This window comes from Narcine bancroftii, chromosome 7, assembly GCF_036971445.1.
Source record: "Narcine bancroftii isolate sNarBan1 chromosome 7, sNarBan1.hap1, whole genome shotgun sequence".
In the NCBI taxonomy this organism is placed as follows: domain Eukaryota; kingdom Metazoa; phylum Chordata; class Chondrichthyes; order Torpediniformes; family Narcinidae; genus Narcine; species Narcine bancroftii.
The window spans coordinates 66,501,410-66,528,643 of NC_091475.1; the positions used below are offsets into that span (position 1 = coordinate 66,501,410).

The following is a 27,234-nucleotide window of genomic DNA, read 5'->3' on the forward strand; positions in this document are numbered from 1 at the left end:
GATTTAATTTTACCAAGTCAATCTATGTTTGAGATTTTAATGGTTGACAAGGAAACATAAGGATTTATATTGGATATGTATAGGTTGTTGCAAGAAAAGATGGATAAAGTTGCGCTATATAGGACAAAAGAGAAATGGGAGAAAGATTTATGTATTGAATTGTCTTGGGAGGAATATGTGTATTGATAGTGTTACAAAATTAATTAATGTGAGATATAGAATGGTTAATTATAATTTTATTCATCAATTATATCTGATTCCTGAGAAGTTGAAGAAATATGGATTTAGTCTAACAGATTTGTGTTTTAGATGAGGAATAATTTAAATTTGCCATCATTGACTGGGTAGGATATTAATGACTTAAGATTGTCCTTTTATGAAATTGGAATTAAAGGAAGCACTGCAATCAATTAGGGAGGGAAGTCAGGTACTTTTATGGATTGTGTATGGATATGTAAGAAAGTTAATTTTTTGGGGGAGAAGGTTATTAAATCTTTGAGAGGTTTATTTACAATTGATTTGCAAATGAATCCAATGATGTGTTTATTGTGTTACATGAATACTGATAATTTGGGATTGGCATTTTTGCGGTTAGGGTTAGCGGTCGCAAGAAAATGGATAGCGACAACTTGGAAAAATGATGTGGAATTGAATATACAAAGATGGCATAATGATCTGCAATCGTGTATATATTTGGAAAAATATAACTTATAATTTGTAAAATAATTATTCTTTTTTTGTTAAAATGTGGAGTTTATATTTGGAATATATGGCTATTGATCTTAAGTAAAAGTTATGTAAAGAGTTGGCACATCGATTAATTTTAAATGTATAATTTTTTAAGGCTCTGAGGAGTGGGGAGGAAGTTAAGATGATGTAGTTAGTAGAGGGAGGGAGGGGGTGGGGGATATTATCATAATTACCATTATTTTATATATATATTTCTTTTTTTATATATCTGTATTTGTAATTTATATTTTTGCAATATTTTGCAAAATTCTTAAATAAAATTTTCAAAAAAAAGGTGAGGGTGAGATGTGACTGGAAGGTGTGGGTGAGATGTGACTGTGGAAGGCGTGGGTGAGATGTTACTGTGGGAGGTGTGGGTGAGATGTGACTGGGAGGTGTGGGTGAGATGTGACTGTGGAAGATGTGGGTGAGATGTGACTGTGGGAGGTGTGGGTGGGAGGCGTGGGTGAGATGTGACTGGAAGGTGTGGGTGAGATGTGATTGTGGAAGGCATGGGTGAGATGTGACTGTGGTGCAATTTTGCTGGTACTTGAGGGTTTTGTCTTATTGAGAGAGGTTGGATCTGTTGGGGCTTCATTCCCCTTGGGGTTATGATTTAAAGAATCATGATTGGCATGTGTTTTGGTTACTTCCTTGTGTTAATGATTTATGGTTGTTTTATGACTTTCCTTTTAAGGAAGTTTATTGTCTTGTCATATTTCCATCCTTACTTTGACATCATATGTCATAATATCTGAGAGGACAAGAAGCTCATTCTCATTCTTGGAATAACCATGGTAGGAGAGTAAACTCACTCAAGAAATTTTGTTTGAATTTATTATCATTATTATTCATTATTAATCATTGATATCATTTTAGTTCATTTATATTTGTTTGAAGTTGAATATCATTATCATTTACAATATGCATTGTTTTACTCATCATTATGAAGTGCAAAGCTATGAAAACATTTAGTTTCTTTTATCAATGAAAAATTAAAGCTATTTACAGCTGCAATTACCAACTTTCATTTGTTTGGATGAACAAGATCCAATTCAAATTATCGAGGCTTACTTCTCTTGGAAGGTGACGTGATTTTTGATTGAGAAATATTAGAAGCTGGGAAATGTCATCTAGAGCATACACATCATTAGAACTATAGAATCTTAGAACATTACAGGTTGGAATACAGGCCTTTTGGCCCTTCTAATCTTTACCAAACTATTATTCTGCCTATCCACACTGACCTGCATCTAGTCCATAGCCCTCCATACCCCTCCCATCCGTTTACCTGTCCAAACTCATCCTAAATGTTAAAATTGAGCACACATTCACCACTTCAGCTGCAAGCTCATTCCATGCCCCCACTACTCTCTGTGAGAAGATGTTCCCACTAATATTCCCCTAAACCTTTCACTCATAACCCATGTTCTCTTCTTTTTATCTTACCTACACTCAGTGGAAAAAGCCTACTTCCATTTACCTTGTCTATCCACCTCATAATTTTGAATACCTCTATCAAATCTCTCCTCATTGTTTTATTCTCCCTGGAATAAAGTCCTAACATGTTTAACCTTTCCTGAACTTCCAGCAACATTCAAGTCAATCTCCTTGGCTTCTTTCAATGTTATTGATATCTTTCTTGTAGTTAGGAGACCAAAACTGCAGATAATGCTCCAAATTTGGCCTCATCAAGGTCTTATACAACTTTACCGTAACATCCCAACTCCTGTACTCAATATTTTGATTTATGAAGGCCAAAATGCCAAAAGATCTCTTTAAAACCCTATCTATATGTGGTGCCACTTTCAGGGAATTACGTGTCTGTATTCCCAGATCCTTCTGTTCCCCCACACTCCTCAGAACCCGACCACTTATCATGTTCTTCCCTGCAACACCTCACATCTGCCTGCATTAAATTCCATCTGCCATTTTTCAGCTCATTTTTCCAGCTGGTCCAGATCCCTCTGCAAGCTTTGAAAGCCTTCCTCACTGTCTACAACACCTCAAAACCTTAGTGTCATCTATAAACTTACAAACAGCAATCTTTTCCCAGATGAGACAATTCTAGAACTAGAGGTCATACGTTAAAGTGGAGTGGGAAGAGATTTCAGAGAGGTCTGATGGGAAACCTTTTCACTCAGAAGTTGGTACATATTTGGAATAAGTTGCCATAAGAAATTGTAGAAATAGCTATGATTTTGACATCAAGAAGACATTTGCACAGATATATGGGTTGGAAGCGTTCAAAAGGATATGGACCAAAAAGAGGTAAACAGGACAAGCCCATGATGATAATTTGTTCAGCATGGAATAGTTGGTCTGAAGGGTTTATCCTGTACTGTAGCACACTCTAATTCCAGAGCGAGTACGGGGGTGGGACAAGAAAAAGTCACTCCCGAAAAAAGACCATAACTACTGTATTTCTTTTAAACAGCATGGGACCTGCTTTTTATTTAGTAGAGTTGGTCACCCTCACCTACTAGCCTAGGGAAATTTTGTTAATTGCAACAAAATACCTGGTACAGAGAAGAGTTCTTCTGCAAGTAGACCAGCAAATGATCTCTACAGCCATGTAAAGAGCCATGTAAAGAATACAGGATTACAATGAAAAAAAAATTCAGACTTGTTGTTAAGTCGTTTTCAATGTTCCATTTGCTTTAGCCTAAAAAACTTTGTTAGTGCTCCACTTAAAGTAAGAAAAGGAAAATAAGGAGGGGGATAATATCCTGAATAAATTGTTGTTCCTCACTGCATTATATCACACCTGAATTTCAGAACATGCTTTTTCTATACATGAACACCAGTATTGTTCTTAAATATCATTTGGAACACATCATCTGTAACTGTTGACCTCTGGGAAATCCTATGCAGTTATAAAGTCTGAACTGTAGTCTGTCCTCTGCTTCATTTGGATAGGAATCTGATTCCTGTGATAAACACAGGGCAAGGTTTGAAAAGAAGCTGGAATAGACGATTTTGTACATTCAGAAACTTTGCCACTTTGAAAAAATGCATTTTGTATTTCAATTTGAGCAGGGTCTGCTTTAATTTATTTTAAATTCTCCTCCAACATTTTTAAAATATGGCCCATCATGCAGTTTTCTTCAATGTAATGGACTCATATGATTGAATTGTTGGTTTAGTGTAGCAGTTACTGCAACACGATCACAATATCAGCATTCTGGGTTCAGATCCACTGCAGAGTTTGTGAGTGTGTATGTTCTTCTTGTGTCTGCATGTGTTTCCTCTGGGTGCTCTGATTTCCTTCCACATTCCAAAGACATAGGTTAATGGTTACATGGGTGTAATTGGGCAGCATGGGCTGGTGGGCTGGAAGGGCTTGTTGAATCTTTAGGGGTAGTATGATTAGCATAGTGGTTAGCTTAACACTGTGTCAGTGCCAACAACCAGGGTTCGAATCTGCCACTGTTTTTACAGTCTCCTCATGTCCACATGGGTTTCCTCTAGGTGCTCTGATTTCCTCCTACCCTTAAAAAACATATGGGATTTATAGGTTAATTGGTGTATTTGGGTGGCATGGGCTACTGGGTCAGTTATCCTGCTCTATGTCTAAATGTAAAATTTATATAGCCATTTTCAGGTTGTTTGGTGACATTTCTACCCAGGAGTTTTGAACAGGTTGTCTTTTGCACCAGTGAAGTGCTTTTCACACCAGGGGTGTGATGATGATGGCAGACCTCCTGAAATATCGCTTTTTGATAACATTCTCCAGGAACTCGGAGCATTGTTGATGAACTTTGAGGCAGCTTTAATTGACTGCAGGTTACAACTTCTCATGTTCAGCATTCAGGCACTTGTCTCCACGTAGTCAAGCCAAGTTAAGTTTATTGAAATTTGATTATACAAATACAACCTTACGAAACAGCGTTCTCTGGTCCTTGGTGGAAAACACACATACACACAACCAGACAAACTCGCGTAGACAGACAATACATATGTAGGACAAATTTTTTCCTTTCAAATAAATAAATATTGTTTCAGAAATATGAGTTTTGGACATTTAATCCTTTGGTCATTCAGCATTCTCACTGCCCTTAGGAAGAAGCTGTTTTACAGTCTAGTGGTGCTGGCTCTGAAACAGCTGAAAGATGCTGTATGCACAGTGAAAGATTTCCTCAATGATTTTGCATGCTGTCTTCAGACAATGATCCCGGGAGATCATGTCGATGGTGAGGGGGGAGGGGGTGGGAGACTCCAGTGATCCTCTTTACCACTGTTATGGTTCTCTGGATCGACCTCCGATCCATTTCTCTGCAGTAACTATACCACTCTCTGATGCAACTGGTCAAGAAGGTGTTGATAGAGCTCCTGCAGAAGGTTAACACAATGGTGGCTGGTAGCCTTGCCTGCTTTACTTTTAGGAAGTGCTGTCACTGTTGCACCTCCCTGACAAGTGAGGAGATGTGTATCCATGATAGGTCACCATTTATGTGAACTTCAAGGAACTTGGTGCTCTTCATGGCAGAGTGGAGGGTGGTTATTCCTGTTCCTTCTGAATCATCTCCTTCATCATGTCCACTTTGAGATTCAGGTTGTTACTCTTGAAACCATACCATTAGATTTTACATCTCCTCTTGGTAGGTCAACTACTGTTCTGTCTTCAGCAAACTTCATGATACTGTGGGAGTATTGGTCCAATTCAGGGCTGTGTGCTGAGCTGAGCAGTGTCTTCATGCATCGCCAGATCCAGCTCCCACAGCATAATTAAGTTTGCAGATAACACAACATAGTTGGCCTCATCAGCAACAACAATGAGTCATTCATGAAGAGAAGAGGTGGAAAGTGTCATGAAATAGTGTGAGACTAACAAACTGAATCTCAATGTGAACAAGATGAAGGAGAAGATTGTGGACTTCTGGAGGACCAGGAATAACCACCCTCCACTACACATCAACAACTCTGTGGTGGAGAGAAAGGAGAGCACCAAGTTCCTTGGAGTTCACTTAAATATTAACTTATCGTGGACACTCAACATCTCCTCACTTGTCAGGAAGATGCAACGGTGACTGCACTCCCTGAGAAGGGTGAACTGGGCAAGGCTACCGGCCACCATTATGTCAACCTTCCACTGGAGCTCTAATGAGATAATCCTGGCCGGCTGCATCACTCTGTGGTACGGATGCTGCAGAGAAATGGATCAGAGGTCAATCCATAGGACCATAAGAATGGCAGAGAGGATCACTGGAGTCTCCCTTCCCCCCCCCCCCCCCCCTACCCATCAACGTCATCTACCGGGACTGATTTCTGAAGAGGGCACACAAAAAGGGCCTATGGGAGGGGGTGCAGGGAATACATACCCGGGGTCCAAAAGGAGGGGGTCTGGGAATTTCCTGAAATCTCAGAAAATGTTTGAATTTATTTTGTGACTGTCCAGAAAGCATGCAGTGTTGATGTCCCTTTAATGGGATCTAATAATACCTATGTATGAATATTACAAATAATTATCTAAAACTTATTTTAGATGAAATACTACCTATGAACGCCTTTGAGTCTCAAGTCGAAAACAGTTTCTGAACATATGATCAGCTAATGGGTGGCCACTCATCATAGCTGTTGTGCCATCACAGCACATAAGTAAACACAGACCACATGTAGATATTTAACGCAAAGAAATAGACTAATATTTGCCCAGGAGGGTAGCCCAGTGTGTGAAACGGCATGAAGGCATGTTTGATGCAGATAGCTAGTTTATATCAAGGGTAGGATTCACATCGGTAGTATGATGTAGTGTCTGGGGATTCATGGAGCATCAAAAAATATCCTATTATTTATAACAAAGTCTTACAAAATTATTATTATATTTATTATAGGTGATATATGTGATATGTTTTGCCTGCATGTTAATGTCAGTTGTGTGGTACAAAATATGAGCTAGCATAGATATTTGCAACAAGGTCATCCAAGCTAGAGGTACCACACTGGATGTTGAAGTAGCAAACATAGAAACTCTCCTCACAGATCTGACAAAACTTTGAAACAAATGGAAATCCATGTGGAATGAGGCCAAATTGGTTGCATCAAACCTAAAGACAGAAATAAAACCCTCCCTTTGATGTGTTGGGAGTTAGATGCGAGAGGGCAAGGCTGCATGATGACAGCACACCTGATACTACCCTGGGTGAAATGAACACAGATGTAATGTCAGAAAAGGCCTTCTTCAGGAAGTGTGTTTTACATTTTGGTAGTCAATGTTACAGCAGGATTAACTGTCCACTTCATTGCTGTTAAGCAGTTGGCAGAAAATTGTGGAAATACCTCACCATGTCTGAAAGTGATGTGGAGAGAAAAGCTTCATCTTTCTCAGAGCAATATTCTGCTGACAATATCGGTGATGATTTTGGAAAAGAAATGCAACATTTGCCATCTGTACATAAAGCAAATTTTGTAAATAGATCTGTAAAACTTGTTAACAGAGGACAGACTTGGTGACCTATTTCCAAATGTTTGTGTCAGCTTAAGAATTCCAGCAGCAGTAGCTTCTGCAGAAAGATCATTTAGCAAACTCAAGCTGATTAAAAATTATTTGAGGTCTACAATGTCTCAGGAACGTCTTGTGAATTTGGCCAGGCTAAGTATTGAATCAAACATTGCCAGAACTATTAATTTTCATGCTGTGATCCAAAATGTTTCACAAAAACATTTTTTTCTTCTTTACTTTTTTTAAAGTAAACACTAAACCTATCTACCTTTTTTATTTTCACTAATAATTGTCCTTCCATGTTCTGATCTGAATTGCAATATAACAGGATGTTTCAATGAGAATTCTTTCTCCTCAACTGTATTGCAGGATAAACAAAGATATTCAAAACCAATGTACTTTCTTCTCTCTGCCCCTTCTATTTTATCTATATATTTATCATGGAGCATAAGGCCTCAAATATATTTATCAAGGAGTATAAGGCCTCAAATCCAGAAAATCAACAGAACTCTCCATTCCACCCTTCCATACCATTTTTGGCCTTACCACCACTCATGGCATAAAACAGTAGTAGATGAAAACAGGAGGACTAATGGAGAAACCAAGGGGACCCGAAATAAACTTTGCACCCATTGATAAAATTCCTCTTAGAGGCCCTGTGCAAAATCATTAAGAACCCCTTCCACCCTGCACACAGCATCTTTCATCTGATCCAGTCAGGGAAGAGTTACAGGAGATCCACCAGGATGAGGAACAGCTTCTTCCCATGGGCAGTGAGAACACTGAACGACCAAAGGAATGGCTCATACTAACCATCCGAGATTCTCATTTGTACAAAACAATATTTACCAGTATGTATTTACTTTTAGATATAATACTTCTCCTGCATATGTATCATTTGTCTGTATATGCATTTTTATATCTGATGTGTCTGCATGTTTATTTGCACTGAGGACCAGAGAATGCTGTTTCATCGGATTGTAATTGTACAATCAGATAACAATAAACTTGACTAGCTGGATCAGGTGGGTCAGTTCATGAATAGGGAGTGGGCTGAGCACATAAATCTGAGCCCTGAGCCAGTGTTCAGACAGACTGTGGAAATTCAATATCCAGTCACAGAGAGGGGTGTTCAGTCCCAGCAAGGACAGCTTACCAACCACGGTAAACCCTCCAAATCTCACTCCTGAAATCCAGACATCTGACCTTGACCCCTGACCTTTTAATCATTTGAAAGTCAGCAAATGAGTGGTATGGTTAGTGTCGTGATTAGACCAATGCCTTTACAGCGTCAGCAATTGGGACCAAGGTTTGAATCCTGCGCTGTCTGTTAGGAGTTTGTATGTTCTCCCCGTGACTGTGTGGGGTTTTCCTGAGGGGCTCCAGTTTCCTCCCACCATTTGAAACATGCCAGGGTTGATTGGGTACAAATTGGGCAGCACAGACTCATGGATCGAAATGGCTGTATGTCTAGATCACAAAACATTCAAGGTGATGTTGCAGCTCTATAAATCTCTTCTGAGACCATACTTTTTTTTTAACATTTAGACATACAGCATGATAACAAACCTTTTCGGCCCATGAGTCTGCACACCCAATCACACCAAATTACATGGTGGGAGGAAAGCAGAGCCCCCAAGGAAAACCCACACAGATACAGGGAGAACATACAAACTCCTAACAGACAGCGCAGGATTCAAACCTTCTTACAGACGGCACGGGTTTCGAACCCCGGTCGCAATTGCTGGTGCTGTAAAGGCATTGCGCTAACCGCTATGCCAACTGTGCCATCCTAATATACTTAGGGTATTGTGTTCAGTTCTGGTCATCTCATCACAGGAAGGATGTGGAAGCTATGGAGATTTACCAGGAATGGAAAATATGTTTTATGAGACAAGGTTAGCAGAGCTGGGCCTTTTCTCTTAAGAGCGAGAAAGATGAGAGGTGACTTAATAGAAGTCTACAAGATTATGAGAGGCATATATAAGGTAGACAGGCACCACATTTTTCTCAGGGCTGGAGTAGCAAGCACAAAAGGACAGCTGTTAAAAGTGAAGGGAGGAAGAGAGAGGGGAGACATCAAGGGTGTTTATTTTTACACAGAGAGTTGTGGTGAAGGGTGGAACAATAGGGGCATTTAAAAGACCGTTACATGGATGAAGGAAAAATTGAGGGTTATGAGGAAGGAAGGGTTTAGCTTTTTTTTAGGGATATACAGGGCTGTGCTCAGTTGCAACTGGTTTACGTTTGTAAAGTCCCTGTATCTGTGTGGGTTTTCCTTGGGGGCTCTGCTTTCCTCCTACCATGTAATTTGGTGTGATTGGGTGTGCAGACTCATGGGCCGAAAGGGTTTGTAAAGTCCAACCCCTGCCAATGTTACCCATCCTCAAGGCTCAGATCTCAACAGTTTGATAAACATAAAGGTCATGAACTCGTCCACCAATGTTGACCATTGGTCATTTCTCTTTCCCTAAGCCCCTGAGGCACAGGGTTGCCACTAGAATGTGTAAAGGGGGCCTACAAATGAAACTGCTCGAAATTCAGTAAAAGATACATCTAATAAAACACCCATGATTATGTATTTCACTTTCTTTTATGACTTCAACATGAGGGCTTCTGAAAATTATACTTTTAGTTGGGGGAAAATAGGTGTATATGGATGTGTGTGTGTGGGTGTGTGTGAGTGGGGTGTATGTGTGTGGGTGTGTGTGGAGATGTGTGCTTGTGTGAGGGTGTGTGTATGCATGTGTAGATGTGCGTGGGCGTGAGTGGATGTGTGTGCATGTGTATGTGTGTACATGTAGGGTGTGTGTCTACAGGGTGTGTGTGTGTGCTTGTGTGTGTGCATGTGTGTGGGTGGGTGTTGGTGTGTTTGTGCAGATGTGTGTGTATGCATGGGGTGTGTGTATGGGGTGTGTGTATGGGGCTGTGTGTGTGGATGTGTGTGCACACATTTGTGTGTTGGTGTATGTGTGTGGGTGTGTGTTTGGGTGGGGATGTGTGTGTGGTACTTGTTTGTGTGTATGGGTGTGTGTGTGCGAGTGTGTGTATTTGGGTGGGTGTGTGTGAGAGTGTATGTGGGTGCATGTGTGGTGTGTGGTTGTGTTTGTGTGTGTGGAGGGGCATGTGTGTGTGTGTGCATGTGTGTGGGGTGTGTTTGGCTGTGCGTGCATGTGTAAGTATGTGCGTGTGGCGTTGTGTGTGTGGGTATGTGTGTGTACAGGAGTGTGTGTGAGTGTGTGTCTGGGTGCATATGTGTGTGTGAGGGTGTTTGTGTGTGTGTGTGGAGGGGTATTTGTATGGGTGTGTGTATGCATGTGTGTGTGTGCATGCAGGTGGGTGTGTATGTGTGTGCCACACAATGTATGATAAATGCAACAGAAAAGCCCTTGTTATGTTGAAGCAATGATTGATTTGAAACTTGAAAAGAATAATGATTATAATTGCTGGTTTTAATTTCTGACTGTATATCTGATGATGACAATTTGGTTAGTTACATGAGCAGAACACAGGTTATGCTGTGCAATCTGCACTTGTATTGTTATGGATCTTCTAGAGTTGTACGGGGGTCACCTGGCAGGTGATCTGTAACGATGACTGTGAAATATCTTGGTTGAACAAACTTTTAATCTTTTTGCAGAGCTATCCCACTTATGTGCTCAGCACATTACTGTTCACATTATCAACTCATGCCTGGACTCCCAGAATCAGTTCCAACATCAAGTTTGAGGATTATAAAATAGAAAGGAGGTTAGGTGGAACATACAATGGTGCGAGAACACAACCTGAGTCTCAATATGGACAAGTCAAAGGAGATTTTTGTGGACTTCAGAAGGGCAAAGTTCGACCCTTCTCCATTTCACATCAATGGTTCCATTGTGGAGAGAGTGGACAGAGTGTGAATATAATGGACAACCAACCTGGACCCACATTTATCAGAGACAGCAATGAGCTGCTGGAGAAATTCTGTGGTTCAGACAACATGCGTGGAAAGAAATGGTTGTATCGGCTGTGTAGAGGGCTGAGCAGGCACACAGCGTGGCAATGCGAACTGTCTCCAGCACGGTTCTGCGGGCGTGCAGAACCGTAATGTGGACGTCTGCCTACTCACCTAATGGACCGCACACAGGGTATACTGAGTGCCGAGAAATGACACGTAGAGCTGTTGAGTCTCCTCCTGGAAGGCGTGGGACACTTACAAGGCTAGATTTAAACCTGCCGGTCCTGTGGATCAGCAGCAATCTCACAGTGTTGTCCCGTGGAGCCTAGGACACACAGTATATAAAAGAAGCCTGTAAACCCTGAATAAATCAGTCTTGAGTTGACTACTCTGATGTGTGTTTGTATTTCTTTAGTAGCTCCACCAAAGTAGCCACTACATGGTCAATATTTTGGATCAGGACCCTTTATCGAGACTTAGGTAAAAAGGAAGTAATATTACAGATATTAAGAAGGAAGAAAGCTGGGGGAGGAGCCGAGAGGTGGAGAGACAGGTAGAGTAAGAGACCACTGGTGGGTATAGAGAGAAAAGTGAGAAAAGTGAAAACAGTAGTTGGTAAAGAGAATGAAACAGTCAAACTAGTGGAGATGGAGGTTACCTCAAATTAGAAAATAAAATCACTCTTCATGTCATTAGGAAAAAGGAAGATGATGTGTTGTTCCATGCTTTTCCATTTGATGTCAGCCTTGAACCAAGTTTAGAATCTTGATAATGTTTATGCCTTCTGACCATCACATTAAGTCTGAGATAAAGTTTTAAAATTTACACTAACAGAATGGTAACAGGCCATTACAGCCCACTGCCCAATTACACATAATTGACCTGCAATACTCAGTACAGTTTTGAACGGTGGGAGAAAACCAGAGCACCCAGGGATAACCCAGGTAGTCACAGGGAGAACGTACAAACTCCTTACTGACAGCACTAGATTCGAACATTAGAACAGTAGAGCATAGAAACAGACACCTTCAGCTTTCTAGTCTGTGCCGAATGCTTTTTGGCCTAGTCCCACTGACATGCAATTAGTTCATAGCCGTCCATACCATCCCCATCCACAGACCTCTTAAATTCAAATTCCAAATTCCTCTTAAATGTTAAAATTCAGGCCAGATTCACCAGCTGGCTGCTCGTTCCACAACCCCACCACTCTCTGTGTGAAGAAGTTCCCCCTTTTATATAACCATATAACCATATAACCACTTACAGCACAGAACAGGCCAGTTTGGCCCTACTAGTCCATGCCGTAACAAATCCCCACCCTCCTAGTCCCACTGACCAGCACCCGGTCCATACCCCTCTAGTCCCCTCCTATCCATGTAACGATCCAGTCTTTCCTTAAATGTAACCAATGATCCCGCCTTGACCACGTCTGTTGGAAGCTCATTCCACATCCCTACCACCTTCGTAAAGAAATTTCCCCGCATGTTCCCTTTATAATTTTCCCCATTCAATCTTAAACCATGCCCTCTAGTTTGAATCTCCCCCACTCTTAATTGAAAAAGCCTATCCACGTTTACTCTGTCTGTCCCTTTTAAAATCTTAAACACCTCTATCAAGACCCCTCTCAATCTTCTACGCTCCAGAGAAAAAAGCCCCAGTCTGCACAACCTTTCCCTGTAACTCAAACCTTGAAATCCTGTCAACATTCTCGTGAACCTTCTCTGCACTCTCTCTATTTTGTTTATATCTTTCCTATAATTTGGTGACCAAAACTGTACACAGTACACCAAATTTGTCGTCACCAATGTCTTGTACAATTTCATCATAACCTCCCTACTCTTGAATTCAATACTCCGATTTATGAAGGCCAACATTCCAAATGCCTTCTTCACTACACCATCTACCTGAGTATCAGCCTTGAGGGTACTATTTACCACAACTCCTAAATCCCTTTGTTGCTCTGCACATCTCAATAGCTTACAATTTAATGCATATGACCTATTTAGATTTGCCTTTCCAAAATGTAACACCTCACACTTATCTGTATTAAATTCCATCAGCCATTTCTCAGCCCACACCTCCAGCCTTCCTAAATCACCTTTTAATCTACGGTAATCTTCCTCACTGTCCACAACACCACCAATCTTTGTACCAATCCCTGTACCTCCAAATATTTGTAAATACCATCCCTCAAAACACTTTCTATCAACTTGCCCACCACAGACGTCAGACTCACGGGCCTATAATTCCCAGGTTTACATTTAGACTATAATCACCTTTTAAAGGTGAATATACGCAATGTAGGGAATTTCCTTGATTTAAGAGGTCAGAGGATGGAATTAAATATTTGGGGATTAAAGTTGATAATTTAAACAATTTATATAAATTGAATTATTTACCTTAACTTAATAAAATTAAAGAAGATTTGGACATGTGGAATAACTTGCCTATAACCCTAATATTTTTTCCAAGTGTTTAAGATATTTTTCAGTCAATTCCCTGTTGGGTTCCTCAAAATTTTTTAGGGATTTACATTTGAATATTAGAAAGTTTTTATGGAAAGGAAAGATGGTGAGAGTGTGTTTAGGAAAAATAAGGTGGAAATTTGTATTAGGTGGTTTGCAACTACCCCATTTTAAGAATTATTGTAAGGCAGCTCAATTGAAATTTATTAATGGGATGTTTGATATTGTGGCGGCCCACAATTGAGGAGATCGGCCCAGCACATCGCGCGGCAGCAGACGCAGACAGAGATTGCTAAAGCAACTTTCAGGACATCGAACCAGCGAGGGTAGAAGCTGGGGCTGCATCAGACCAACAGCCGTAAAATGGCATTGGTCAATCTGCCCAGCTCACTCAGCAGAAATATGTTGGGGAAGAAGGATGCATGGATAAGCATGGATGTTCCCGCCTGCTAGATTTATTCATGTGGCTGACACAGTCAATCAGCAAAAACAGTGGGAACTTGAACAGTATAAAAGCAGCATTTCCATCCCCAATAAAGGGGTGAGCTTAACCTGTCACACTGTGTGAGTGAATGTGTGTGTGTGTGTGTGTGTGTGTGTGTGTGTGTGTGTGTGTGTGTGTGTGTGTGTGTGTGTGTGTGCGTCTTTCTTTGCAGCATCTCTACCCTGTACCCTAGGTTACAATAAAAATGAGTAAAATAGGAGAAAATTGTATGCAGGACTTTATTTACAAATGGAATTCAAAATTGTTAATCTTTTTTCTCTTTGGCTTGGCTTCGCGGACGAAGATTTATGGAGGGGGTAAAAGTCCACGTCAGCTGCAGGCTCGTTTGTGGCTGACAAGTCCGATGCGGGACAGGCAGACACGGTTGCAGCGGTTGCAGGGGAAAATTGGTTGGTTGGGGTTGGGTGTTGGGTTTTTCCTCCTTTGCCTTTTGTCAGTGAGGTGGGCTCTGCGGTCTTCTTCAAAGGAGGTTGCTGCCCGCCAAACTGTGAGGCGCCAAGATGCACGGTTTGAGGCGTTATCAGCCCACTGGCGGTGGTCAATGTGGCAGGCACCAAGAGATTTCTTTAGGCAGTCCTTGTACCTTTTCTTTGGTGCACCTCTGTCACGGTGGCCAGTGGAGAGCTCGCCATATAAAATTGTTAATAGGAAGTAGATATATGCCTATTTTGCAACATTTGGTTGAATTATGGAATAAAATAGTTTATGAAATTGGTGGAAAAGGTTTGATTTCTTGGAAAATGTCTTTATATCAAAATACTTTTTTCTATAGATAATCAGTTTTTGAGGATTTTGATTGGAATGTGGATTAAGAAAATTGAAGACTGTTTTGAAGCTGGCAAATTTATTACTTTTCAATGAATGAAGGAAAAATTCAATGTCCCAAATAGTACCTTTTTCTGTTATTATCAGGTTAAGGCTTTCTTGGTTGATAAGTTGATATTACCTAAACAGAATGAATTAGAATTATTGATATGTAAGAGGGGGATATAATTAAGTTCATTTCATTGATGTATAAACTACTTCAAAGAGCAGTTCCCAAGTTAAGAATTCATAAATCAAGATTAAGATGGGAGTGCCTGAGATTAAAACTTCTTTGGTTAGAGGTAGGAATTTTTTTGGAGAAAATATTAGGGGTAAAACTTCCACAGGACTCAATGTTATTTTTGTTGTCTAATAGAATTAACCTGTCACACTGTGCTTTGCTGTTTCTAGGAAGTATATAGTCATAACTCCGAAACTTGGTTTTGATGTCGGGATAGGGAGGTGGCATGTTGGATTACGATCTTGTATTCCACTTGAGAAAATAACATAATTTACACAATAAATATCAATTTTCTTTGAAAATATGGAGTCCATATTTACAGAATATTGGCTTGAAAATTTGAAGGACTCAAATACTATTGGAACCTCCAGTTCCAGTAGTATTAGTATTCTGATTTTATATTTCCTTTTGATATTCTCCAAAATCTTTCTCTTTTCCTTTCTTTTCATTTTCTTTCTTTGATATATTTTGGGGAAGGGTGGGTGGATGGGGGGAGGGGGAAGGAAGGGAGGGACAGGTTTTTTTTAATATATACCATGGGTATACCATGGATATACCATGGGTATTTTTTTTCTCATTGCTTTATTCAATATGTATACATGGACATGGTTTTAAAATATATTAAAAAAATAAGTTCCTCATGATGTTCCTCCTAAACCATTTCCCTTTCACCCTTAACCCATGTCCTCTGGTTTGTATCTCCCCTATCCTCAGTGGAAAAATCCTCTGTCTATCTCTCTCATAATGTTGTAAACCTCTATCAAATCTCCCCTCATTTTTCTATGCTCCAGAGAATAAAGTCCTAACCTGTTTAACCTTTCCCTGTAATTCAGTTCCTGAAATTTGGGCAACATCCTAGTAAATATTTTCTAACCTCTTTCTATCTTATTGATATCTTTCCTATAGTTAGGTGACCAAAGCTGCAGCCGCTGGCACCTGAATAGCATTGCGCTAACCACTATGCTAACCGTGGCGCCCTACACAAACTGCGCTTTATATTTTAAATTTCTTTTCCTTATTTTTAAATTTGGGTGATCTAGGCATTGCTGGCATTTATTACTCCTACAAGATTACTATTGAACTGATTGACTTGCTCAGTCATTAACTCATAAGGGTTAAGCAGGTGGGTGGAATATAACTTTACTCAGCAAAAAAATCAATCTGTTGGAGGAGCACAACAGGCCGATCAGCATCAGGTGGTAGGAGAGAATGGTTTAGGCTGGGGCCCTTCATCAGGTCTGAGAGTGCTGGCTGGAACAGTTCTAGACTATCTCGTACTAGACAGTATTGGTTGTCTCCATTCTGGAGGCCCAGTCTTGGGACCCTCACACTAAATACACATCCATTAACTTAAATGGAAACAAATCTTGTATCTGGCCAACGGCTAAGGTTCTTGAATGTGGTCAACAAGATAAATTTATTCATTAGTTTACAGAAAATATTTTACAACCATTAACAGCCATTAAAATGTCACTGATATGAATTGACAGTCTGTCAATTAGGTTTACAAAATATAATTGGTTTTATATAATCTTAAAGTACACAGCTCCATCTATTTACTTATTTGATTTTCATCTTAATATTGTTAATGTTATGTATGATCTTCACTTTTTTGCTTTCCCTGCTGATTACACTCTGTTACTGAGCATTTAGCTTTCCATGGATAGAAACTAGGCAAATAAAAAAACCCAGAAGCAACCAGAAATGTTCCATTCCAGAAGACAAACAAGTGTTACGGTTATAATTTACTAGGCCAAGAACCTCTGGGAAGGGAAGATAAACAGTGAAGCATGAAGCTGGATAATCTGACAATGGGATGGTTGAAAGTGAAAGGAACAACTTGGTAGGAGGTTTCTGAATGGAAACCTCGAAAGTAGGCTGGTGAGAATGGGAAAGGCAGAGATGAAGATGCCCTCATGTGTTACTAGTGCAATAAAGCAGAAAGTATTCAGAGAAGTGTTGGAAAAATAGGAAGCTCCAAAGTGTTTAATCACTTAAGCTATTCATATGGACATCAGAATATACTTAATCTTGTGGTTTGGCAGTCACATCAAAACTTGTCTCTTCTGCTTCAAGTGCAGAGACTGAAACTAAGTTAACTGAGTAATTTTCAAGGTTTATTGACATTAATCTTAAAATTTGTAATGTTCGATATTGCTTGCATTGCTCTTGCAGACACAAAGATGTTTTTTTTAATTATGCATCCATGTCATTCATTGACTCTTTCCTGCTATGTTCTGGGACAAATCTTCTTTAGCAACCAACCCTATGACTCAGCTTATATTATTACTATGTTTTCATACAACAGGCTAAGAGTTATCCCAGCCAACCCTTTTGCCTACTAATTTCCCGCAAACCCATCAACTTCCCCTAGGTTCTCCTGCTACTCACTTTCATCAGGGATAATTTGCAGTTACCATTTAATCTACTAGCATCTTTGAAGTGTGGAAAGATACCTGGGGAAACCCATACAAGAAGAACTGGAAAACTTCACAAATTGCCTGGAAATGCCAGTGCAGAGACATTATATAATATGCTCTTCAATTTTGAGCAGGATTGTTTTGTTTCGATTGCCTTTCTTCCATCTTTTATTGAACAAGGCTTGGAATTCTGTGCATCTGCAGAAGTGTACTGGAGTCTATCATTGATATCTTGATATGCATTCTACACCAGCTTTTTCACTGTGTAAAATGATCTCTGTTTCTCCTTTTGATGTAAAGGATTAGATGTTTGCAATGTTTCACTTCACATGTCTTTAATATAAAAATGAAACTGGTGAACTTTATCCAAGCAATCTCCATAAGATGACAAACTGTGACACTGCATCTCCTGTGTGAGCTTGGTTGTGGGGCATAAACCCCAGTTCGAATGGCTTTGCACCAACATTATGAGGTTGTCTGCATTTTCTACAAGTCCACATGAACAGGCTGAAAATAACTTCATGGCCTTTTCCATGGAGTGCTGTGATCTGCTGACCTGCTCTCTGGCTCTTTCAGATTCTCATCCTGATCTGCATCCAGTACAATGTACAAACCTGCAAGTCCCTACCTTGGGACCCACAAGATACTCCAGATGCTGAAATATGGAGCAAAACTCAATCTGCTGGGTCGAGCAATGTCAGTGAGAGAGAAAGAATGGCCGACATATCAGAAGTGAACTTCTTCTTCTTCTTCTTTGGCTTGGCTTCGCGGACGAAGATTTATGGAGGGATATTGTCCACATCAGCTGCAGGCTCGTTTGTGGCTGACAAGTCCAATGCAGGAGAGGCAGACATGGTTGCAGCGGTTGCAAGGGAAAATTGGTTGGTTGGGGTTGGTGTTGCATTTTTCCTCCTTTGTCTTTTGTCAGTGAGGTGGGCTCTGCGGTCTCTTCAAAGGAGGTTGCTGCCCGCCGAATTGTGAGGTGCCAAGATGCAAGGTTTGAGGCGATGTCAGCCCACTGGCGGTGGTCAATGTGGCAGGCACCAAGAGATTTCTTTCGGCAGTCCTTGTACCTCTTCATTGGTGCACCTCTGTCGCGGTGGCCAGTGGAGAGCTCGCCATATAACATGATCTTGGGAAGGCGATGGTCCTCCATTTTGGAGACGTGACCTACCCAGAGCAGTTGGATCTTCAGCAGCATGGATTCGATGCTGTCGGCCTCTGTCATCTCGAGTACTTCGATGTTAGGGATGAAGTCGCTCCAGTGAATGTTGAGGATGAAGAATTGATGAAAGGTTCTGACCTGAAACTTTGACCATTTCCCCCATCCCCCAATGAGTTCTTCCAGCAACTTGACATTGTTTTTGCCTTCTTGTCAATAAGTTTTGAGAAAAATATTTCCATCATCCTGCTTCAAGATTCTCATCCATGGCCTTATCTGATACAGTCCCTATATATATATATATATATATATATATTTATGTATCTGTGGCATAAAGGCTTTAAAGGTATAATTCCAATTAGTAACTAAGCGAGTCCAGTCACTTAAAAATACTATTCTAGCTTAAATACACCAATAATCTTGCTTTCACCACTGCAGTTGCAGGGAAATAATTGTTTACCATGTTGGGGTAGGTGGGGGTGCATGCATTTTCTTTGTGTCGGTGTTGTTGCTCAGCCATTGTGATGATGCACTAGGTGAAACATTCTGTTGGTTCCATGACATTCAGTGAAATTGGCTTTCCTTATCCAGAATTAATTCCTCACATGAATTGGACTGGTTGAGCTGGTTGAAGATCTTGGTCCTGCTCATTCAATTAACACATTAAATGTCACTGGAGAAGGGCATTGTTCATTATCAATGATTTCCCATACAACAGTGAGTGTCATCCATCACTTTGTGTGGTAACCTTCGTTTATTCAATTCTTCCTATACTTGAATATTCAGTACGTATCATTCTGTACCTAGATTGCATTGATTAGCTTGTATTCAGCAATATGTATTTATGTCTTTAACAACTTTGTGGTACTACATTGAAAGAGTGCAGAGAAGATTTACAAGGATATTGCCGGGACTTGGGGATCTCAGTTACAAGGATAAAGAGGTTAGCACTTTATTCCCTGGAGCGTTTGAAAATGAGGAGAGATTTGAGAGAAATTGGGAGGGATGTAGATAGAGTAAATGCAAGCAAGCATTTCCCACTGAAATTGGCTAAAACAAGAAAGAGAGGACACAGATTCAAGGTGAAAGTTAAAATGTTTAAAATAAATATTTGAGGGAACTTCACACAGAATATGGTGCAAATATGGATCCAGCTGCCAGCTGAAATGGGCTCAGTTTTGTCATTTAAGAAAAAATTGCATAGCTACAAGGATGAGAGGGGTATGGAAGGCTATGGACATGGTGCAGATCAGTAGGAATTGGTAGAATAATTATTCAACACAGACTAGATAGACGAAGGACCTGATTCTGTGCTGTAGTGTTTAATGGCTCTATGAATATTTCAACACATATGCAATGTGTTCTAGTAGAATATCTACCTTAGGTCATAAAGTGCACAGCATCCTTCCATATTTCAAAATCATTTTTATTTTTTTTTAATGAGCCAATTTGAAAGAATGAGTCCATATGTGCCAGTTTCTATAACTAGTAACATTTGGCCATTAAGGGAAAGAGCACAGATAAGTTCAATGACTTATCTTATAAGTTCAACCACGGAACATTACAGCATCGAAAATAGGCTCTTCAGCCCTTCTAGTTTGTGCCAAACTATTCCAGGCCATAGCCCGCCATGCCTTTGCCATCCATGCACCTGTCCAAATTTTTCTTAAATGTTAAAATTTACCCCACAGTCACCACTTCAGCTGGCAGCTCGTTCCATCTCCCGCCAATCTCTGTGTGATGAAATTCCCCTGAATGTTTCCCCTAAACATTCCTCTTTCACTCTTAGCCCATGTCCTCTGGTTTGTATCTCACCTGCCTTCAGTGGAAAAAAAATGCCTCCTTGCATTTACTCTATCTATACCTCTCATAAATTTATATACCTCTATCAAATCTCCCCTCATTCTTCTATACACTCCAGGGAATATAGTCTTAGCCTGTTTAACCTTTCTCTATAACCCAGTTCATGAACTCCCAGCAACATCCCTGTAAATCATCCCTGCACTCTTTCAAACATTGATATCTTTCCTGTAGATAGGTGACCAAAACTGCATACAATACTCCAAATTTGGCCTCACTACTGTTTTGTACAACTTTACCATAGCATACCAATTCCTAAGATCTCCCCCCATCTCTTTTGGCTCCATACTCCAAGGGGACTACATTTGTCCCTTACTATCCTTTTGTTCTTAATATACCCATAGAACACCACAGTCCAAACTAAGATATCCTGTGTTGAAACGTTGACTCTTAAACTGATGCACAGAAGTAATCATGAAGGAGGTGGAAGAGTCTGAGTGACTAGACTGCTGAAAACTCATGAATTCTTGTTGACTTGCTTCCAGAGATATGTCCATTCATGCAAATGGTGTTCACAACTCCCCTTTACCTGGCATAGGGAAAATGAAACGTGTGACTTCCACGAGTCTTCCAAAACCAAGCACAGGTCAGACAAAATGACCATCACAATGGCCACGATCCAATGAATCACTATTCTGCTTCCTTTACCTAGATATGGGTCAATCAAAATGACCATTACAGTGGTCAAGGTGGCTCAATAATTCTCTGACAAGGAGAATCAGCAGAATTGTCCATTTCCCACAAAGTCACTCCAGCACCATGTTCATAAGATGGCTGTAGATCACCAAGTGTGTTGCTCCTTTAAACGTTTCTCTCACATGTCTCTCTCCCCACCTGCCGCTGGATTAAGCAACAAATGTTCTCTCTCTTCCTACAGAACTATTTTTTACACAAACTGTACCTGATTTTTTGCCACAGTTTTGAATGGAAGTGTGGCCCAGAATGTTAAATCACATGAAATTCACAATGAGTTGGCTGAGTGGATCCAAAAATGACTTGGTGATAGGAAGCAGAGGGATCCTATTGGGATCCTATTGGGATCAGTACCATGATACTTGTTTTTTTGTGATACAGACTAACTATTTTGATGGAAATGTAGCAGATGTGATGGGTAAGAATGTGAATAACACAAACATTGGTCGTGTTGTGGATAGCAAGAAAGGTTCCCTGAGGTCAAAGAATGATTTAGACCAGATAAAACATTGGCAGCTAGAATTTATTCTGATAAGTGTTAGGTGATACATTTCAAGAAGGTGATTCATTTTGGCAGAAGTAGCATAGTGGTTAGAGCAATGCTATTTTAGTTATAGCGACCTGGGTACAAATCTGGCACTGTTTGTAAGGAATTTGTTCATTCACCTCGTGTCTGTGTGGGTTTCCCTCAGTACTCCGGCTTCCTCCATCATTCTAAAGATGTAGAGAATTGGTAGATTAATTGGGTGCATTTGGGTGCTGCAGACTCATGGGTTGGAAGGGCCCATAACCTGGCTGCATATCTAAATTAAAATTTTTAAAATTAAATTTAATATCAAATATGGGTAGAATCCATACATTGAATGGTGGGGTGCTATAGAATATTTTTGAACAACAGAACCTTAATATTAAAGTACATATTCCTATGAAAATGTCAATACAGGTCGCAAAGTTGGTGGAGAAGCTATGTGATAAGTTTGCTACCATGGCTCAGAATATATCTGAGAACCAGCAGCTCAATATTCCACAGTTCTATTGTTTCAGATGCGATAGAATGGGGGATGAAAGGGGGAGGAGTGGCATTGCATGTCAGGGAAAATATCACAGCTGTGCTCAGGCAGGAAACCAGAGGGCTCGTCTACTGAGGCTATATGGGTGAAACTGAGGAACAGGAAGGATATGACCACACTCATAGGATTGTATTATAGATTGCCCAATAATCAGCGAGAATTGGAGGAACAAATCTGTAGAGGGTTTCAGACAGCTGCAGGAAACATAAAGTTGCCATCATAGGAGATTGTAACTTCCACATATTGACTGGGACTCCCGGACTGCAAAAGGGCTGGATGGCTTGGAGTTTGTCAAATGTGTTCAGAAAAGTTTTCTAAATCAATATATAGAGGTACCAATATATAGTGGATCTTCTATTGAGGAACGAGACAGGACAGGTGACAGAAGTATGTGTAGGCGAACATTTTGGATCTAGTGATCATAATGCCATTAGTTTCAAGTTAATTATGGAGAAGGGTGAGATTCTTGGGTTGAGATTCTAAACTGTAGAAAGGCCAATTTTGAGGAAGTGAGAAAATCAGAGGAAGACCTTCAAAGGTGAATTGGAGATATCTTAAATGTTTTTTTTGCATCAGTACTTACTCAGGAAACTCACACAGAATCGAGGGAAGTATGGAAAACAAACCATTAGGCCATGGAACCTATACATATTAAGAGGTCTTCATGGTGAGGTGGTAAACTGGATTTGACATTGGAATTTCAAGAGAATCCAATGAATGTTAGTGAAAGATCTGTGACGAATGATACCCCTCATGGATCTGTGCTAGGACCATTGTTGTTTGTCATCTATATCAATGATCTGGATGATAATGTGGTAAATTCGATCAGCATGTTTGCAAATAACATTAAGATTGGAGGTGTTATGGACAGCGGGGAAGGTTTTCAAAGCTTGCAGAGGGGTCTGGACCAGCTGGAAAAATGTGCTGAAAAATGACAGATGGAATTTAATATATACAAGATCTCCCAATCTGCAACCAGTCTCTCTGATGTATAGAACTCCACAAAGGGATTACTGGATGCAGTAAAGGAGTCCTGCGAATATACAAGTGAAGTGTTGCTTCACATGAAAGGCCTATTTGGGCGCAAGTATTACACCTCCTGCGGCTGGAGGGGAAGGTGTTGGGGGTGCACTGGGTGGGGAGGGATGAGTGCAAGAGGAAATAACGGAGGGAGCAGTCTGTATGGAAGGCAGAGAGGGGAGAAGGAGGAAAAATGTGTTTGGTGCAAAAGATGAGCCTGTAGTAAGTGCCGGAAATTCTGGCGAATAATGTGTTGGATGTGGAGGTTGGTGGGATGGTAGGTGAGGACGAGGGGGATTCTATGTTTGTTGTGTCTGGGGCTAGAGGGGGCCAGGGCAGTTGAGTGGAACATGGAGGAGATGGAGGATGGACTGAATTGATGGTGGTGGAGGGAAAGCCATGCCTGTGGAAGAAGGCAGACATTTTGGAAGATCTGGACTGGAAGACCAAATGCAAATTGGGATCAAATGCAGTGGAGATGGAGAAATTAAAAGAAGGGGAGTAGGGGAGATCAAAGGGGGGAGATGGGAGTTGGGGAATATCAGGAGGTTGGAAGGGGAGGGTGGGGAGGTCAGAGGGAGAGAGAAGAGGGTGGAGGGAGAGAGGGGAGATGAGATCTGAGGGTTTGGGGGTTGGGGAGAAGAGAGGGGAGATGGGGGGTGGAGAAAGGAGAGGTGTCAGAGGACAGAGGCGGAGTACTGAGTGGGATAAGTGGGATCCAGCAGTGAGATTAGGACTCCAGTAGCCGAATGTGTTGGGAGCAACGTGGGGCAGCATGGGAGGCTCCTGAAGGTATCAGTTGTGTCGAGAGTTGACAATTGAGGCGTCAGGATCTCTGGTGAACAGGGAATCTGGGCCCAGGCGTGAGTGGGCAGCTGTGATGTCTCGAGTATGGTCAGGTCTGTGGCCGCGGCCTGGCTTTGAGTAGGTGGCCATGGAGTGAGGAGCTCCATGAGGTTGGCGACCGTCATCGGTGTTCAGGTCAGTGGATGGCCAAGGCTAGGACTCAGGTAGGCAGCCATGATGTTGGGAGCTCCAGAGCTGAAATGTGTATCCATTGTAGAGGGTTGCAAAGCCTGCAGTCTCAAGGGAGGCGCGATTACAGTCCTTGATGGATGCCAGGTGGGTTAGAGCCGGCGGTTGAATGCGTGGATCCAGTGGTGGTGATAATATAATGTGCCCAGTGAGGTTTGCCTTCCTTGCTACTTACCTCCACCACCAATGCCTTCCAAAATTAAACCAAGGCTGAGCTGATGGTGCAATGGTGCTCAGGCAAATAAAGAGCAGAATGAAAATAAGATGGGAGGGAGCCAGGGCATGAGTTTAAATTAGTCAGGTCTGAGTACTAGAGGAAAATAGATTATACTTCCCCAGACTTGTTCTCAATGTGCATTCCTTGTTGGAATACTCAACTTTCTCAAGTATGAGGTTTGACAGACTCCTTGATGGTAGAGGTCAACCAGAATTATGTCCTCTCCATGAAAAGAAATAAACATTCACATATGGTCAATCAAAATATTTGCAACTCTCTTGACTGCCTATACAAAACAAGTAACCAAACATTTAGCGAGTTTCCGCCAGTAGTTTCCATGACATCGAGCTTATTTTGTTCCTATATCTATAAATGGTTCAATTTGGCAATTTTCCATGAAGTAATGAAATGGAAAAAAGTAGATTGTTTTAAATTCCTGAGGGTAAACATCTCCAATGTCCTGTCCTGACCCACCATGTCTATAGGTGCACCATTGAAAGTGTCCCATCTGGGTGCATCATTGCATGATACAGGAATTGCTCCACCTAAATCTGCAAGTAATTGCAGAGAGTTGTAACCATGGCTCAGTCCATCCTACATAACCCTCCTGCCCTCCCTTGAAGATATTTAAATATTTTGTTTTAGACATACAGCACAGTAAAGGCCATTTCGGCCCACAACTCCGTGTCGCCCTATTTACACCCAATTAACTTACACCCCCCTTATGTTTTAAATGGTGGGTGAAACCAGAGACACCAGGAAAACCCATGCAGACACAGGGAGAACTTACAAACTCCTGACTAAGAGCAGACAACGTGCGATTCAAATCCAGATCCGGTCCCATTTCCTGGTGCTGTATGGATGATGCACTAACCACTATGCAAACTGTGCCAACCAATATACTGTCAGTGGAGATTTTTTGATGGTTATGCTACTGAATTGAGTGACCCATTTGTTGAACACCTATGCTCTTTGGTTCTAAATAAGATACTTCTGTTCGGTCAAACGTAAATGAGGAATGACACATCACACCTGGATAACCTGAAACCTAAAGGCATGAACAGATTTGTCCAACTTTAAGTCATCGCTACCCCCATTTCACAAAAAAAGGAAAAGTAGTCCATTCGGCCCAACGAGTCTATTCCACAAATCCATGTAGAGCTAAACTGATTCCAGTATTCCCATCTTTTTTTTTACTAACTCCTGTACTTACATTTTCCTGCTCCCCACCCATATCTGTCTCTCACACCTCTGTCCCATTGCTTCTGTGACTCTTTTCCAGCATTATCACCCTTTATATTTGTATTTCACCTTTTTGTCTTTCAATTAGTCTTGATAAAGGATCAAACCCAAAATGCTGACTGACCATCTGCACCCACTTGGATTCCTCCAGCAATTGTTGGTCTACTACCTGGTTATCCTTAAGGTCTCGACTCTTCAAAGAAAATGTTTGCTATGCACTATTATAAGTGCAGTGGCTCTTCCATAACATAACCAGTGCAATTATTCTGTTTGACTGAAAATAATGTAATATCTTTCTTACCAATAAAATGATTCCATTCTGTGTCCATATCAGCCTGATTAGCCAAGCAGCCCTTCATTACGTTAAGACAGTAGTTGTTGCAAGGTTTCACGTTGGGGACTCCACGGCAATATGGACAATACATCATCTTCATTAGAGCACGGATGCACCCTAATGCTGGAACGACCTGTTGAGTTCAAAGAAGAATATTAATTTAATTACCATGAACTTACGTTTTGCGGATGGTCTGGCTGCAGGAAGTTGAAAACAGAAGCTGGATGAAACAATTCTGGCTTGCTCCACCCTTCAACTCATCCTCCACTTCAGTACTCTTACCTCACCTTTTCCTAGATTCCTCTTCATCCCTTTTTGAATATATTTAATGATTTGACCTCCACTACCTATGGGGTTGAGAATTCAACACATGCACCAGAATCAGGGTGAAGAAACCTCTCCTGAGCTTGGCTCCAAATGGCATATGTAGTAGACTATGGCTCATGCTTCTGAACTCCCCACTTATCAGGAGAATCATCTCTGTTTCTTGTCTGCCTTGAACTGCTATGATTCTGTCGGTTGTTTTATGGTACCTTTATACAACAAACCAAGGAAAACACATAATGTGTATTTTGTGTGTATGACTGTAACACAGAGGGTTACCTGTATGGTCATACAGGAAGTTGGTCAGGACAAAGGTCAATTTCCATGTGCTTGCAGCCTTGAGGGTCAGGCAGGTTGAAAGTCATTTTTCCATGTCAATTGGCCGGCATGGTTGGTGAAGCATTTAACGCAATGCCTTTACAGCACTCAACGATCGAGACCAGGGTTTAAATCCCATAAGGAGTATGTACGTTCTCCCCATCTCCTGAGGCTCTGGTTTCCTCCCACCATTCAAAACGTACTGGAATATAGGTTAATTGGGTGTAACTTAGCCAGCACGGACTCGTGGGCCAAAATGGCCTGTTACTGTGCTGTATGTCTGAATTAAAAAAAAATCAAGGTCAAACCTACCCACAGGTAAAAATACCTTCCAATTAGTTCCCCTCCTCACCTCAGGACACATGAGCCTACCTGGGCAGGTCCTGTCCGACTGTTGTATAAAACCCAGCACA

At 41.0% G+C, this 27,234-nt stretch overlaps 1 protein-coding gene across 2 annotated transcripts in view; it reads right to left on the reverse strand.

The window, feature by feature from the left end:
• The window catches only part of LOC138738985 (glypican-6-like), a 699,276-nt gene that overhangs the window by 110,490 nt on the left and 561,552 nt on the right, over positions 1–27,234 (reverse strand). For both annotated transcript variants that reach the window (XM_069890288.1, XM_069890289.1), the window contains one exon: positions 26,147–26,312. In XM_069890288.1, the coding sequence (XP_069746389.1) occupies positions 26,147–26,312 (166 nt within the window). The remainder of the gene's footprint in view (positions 1–26,146; positions 26,313–27,234) is intronic.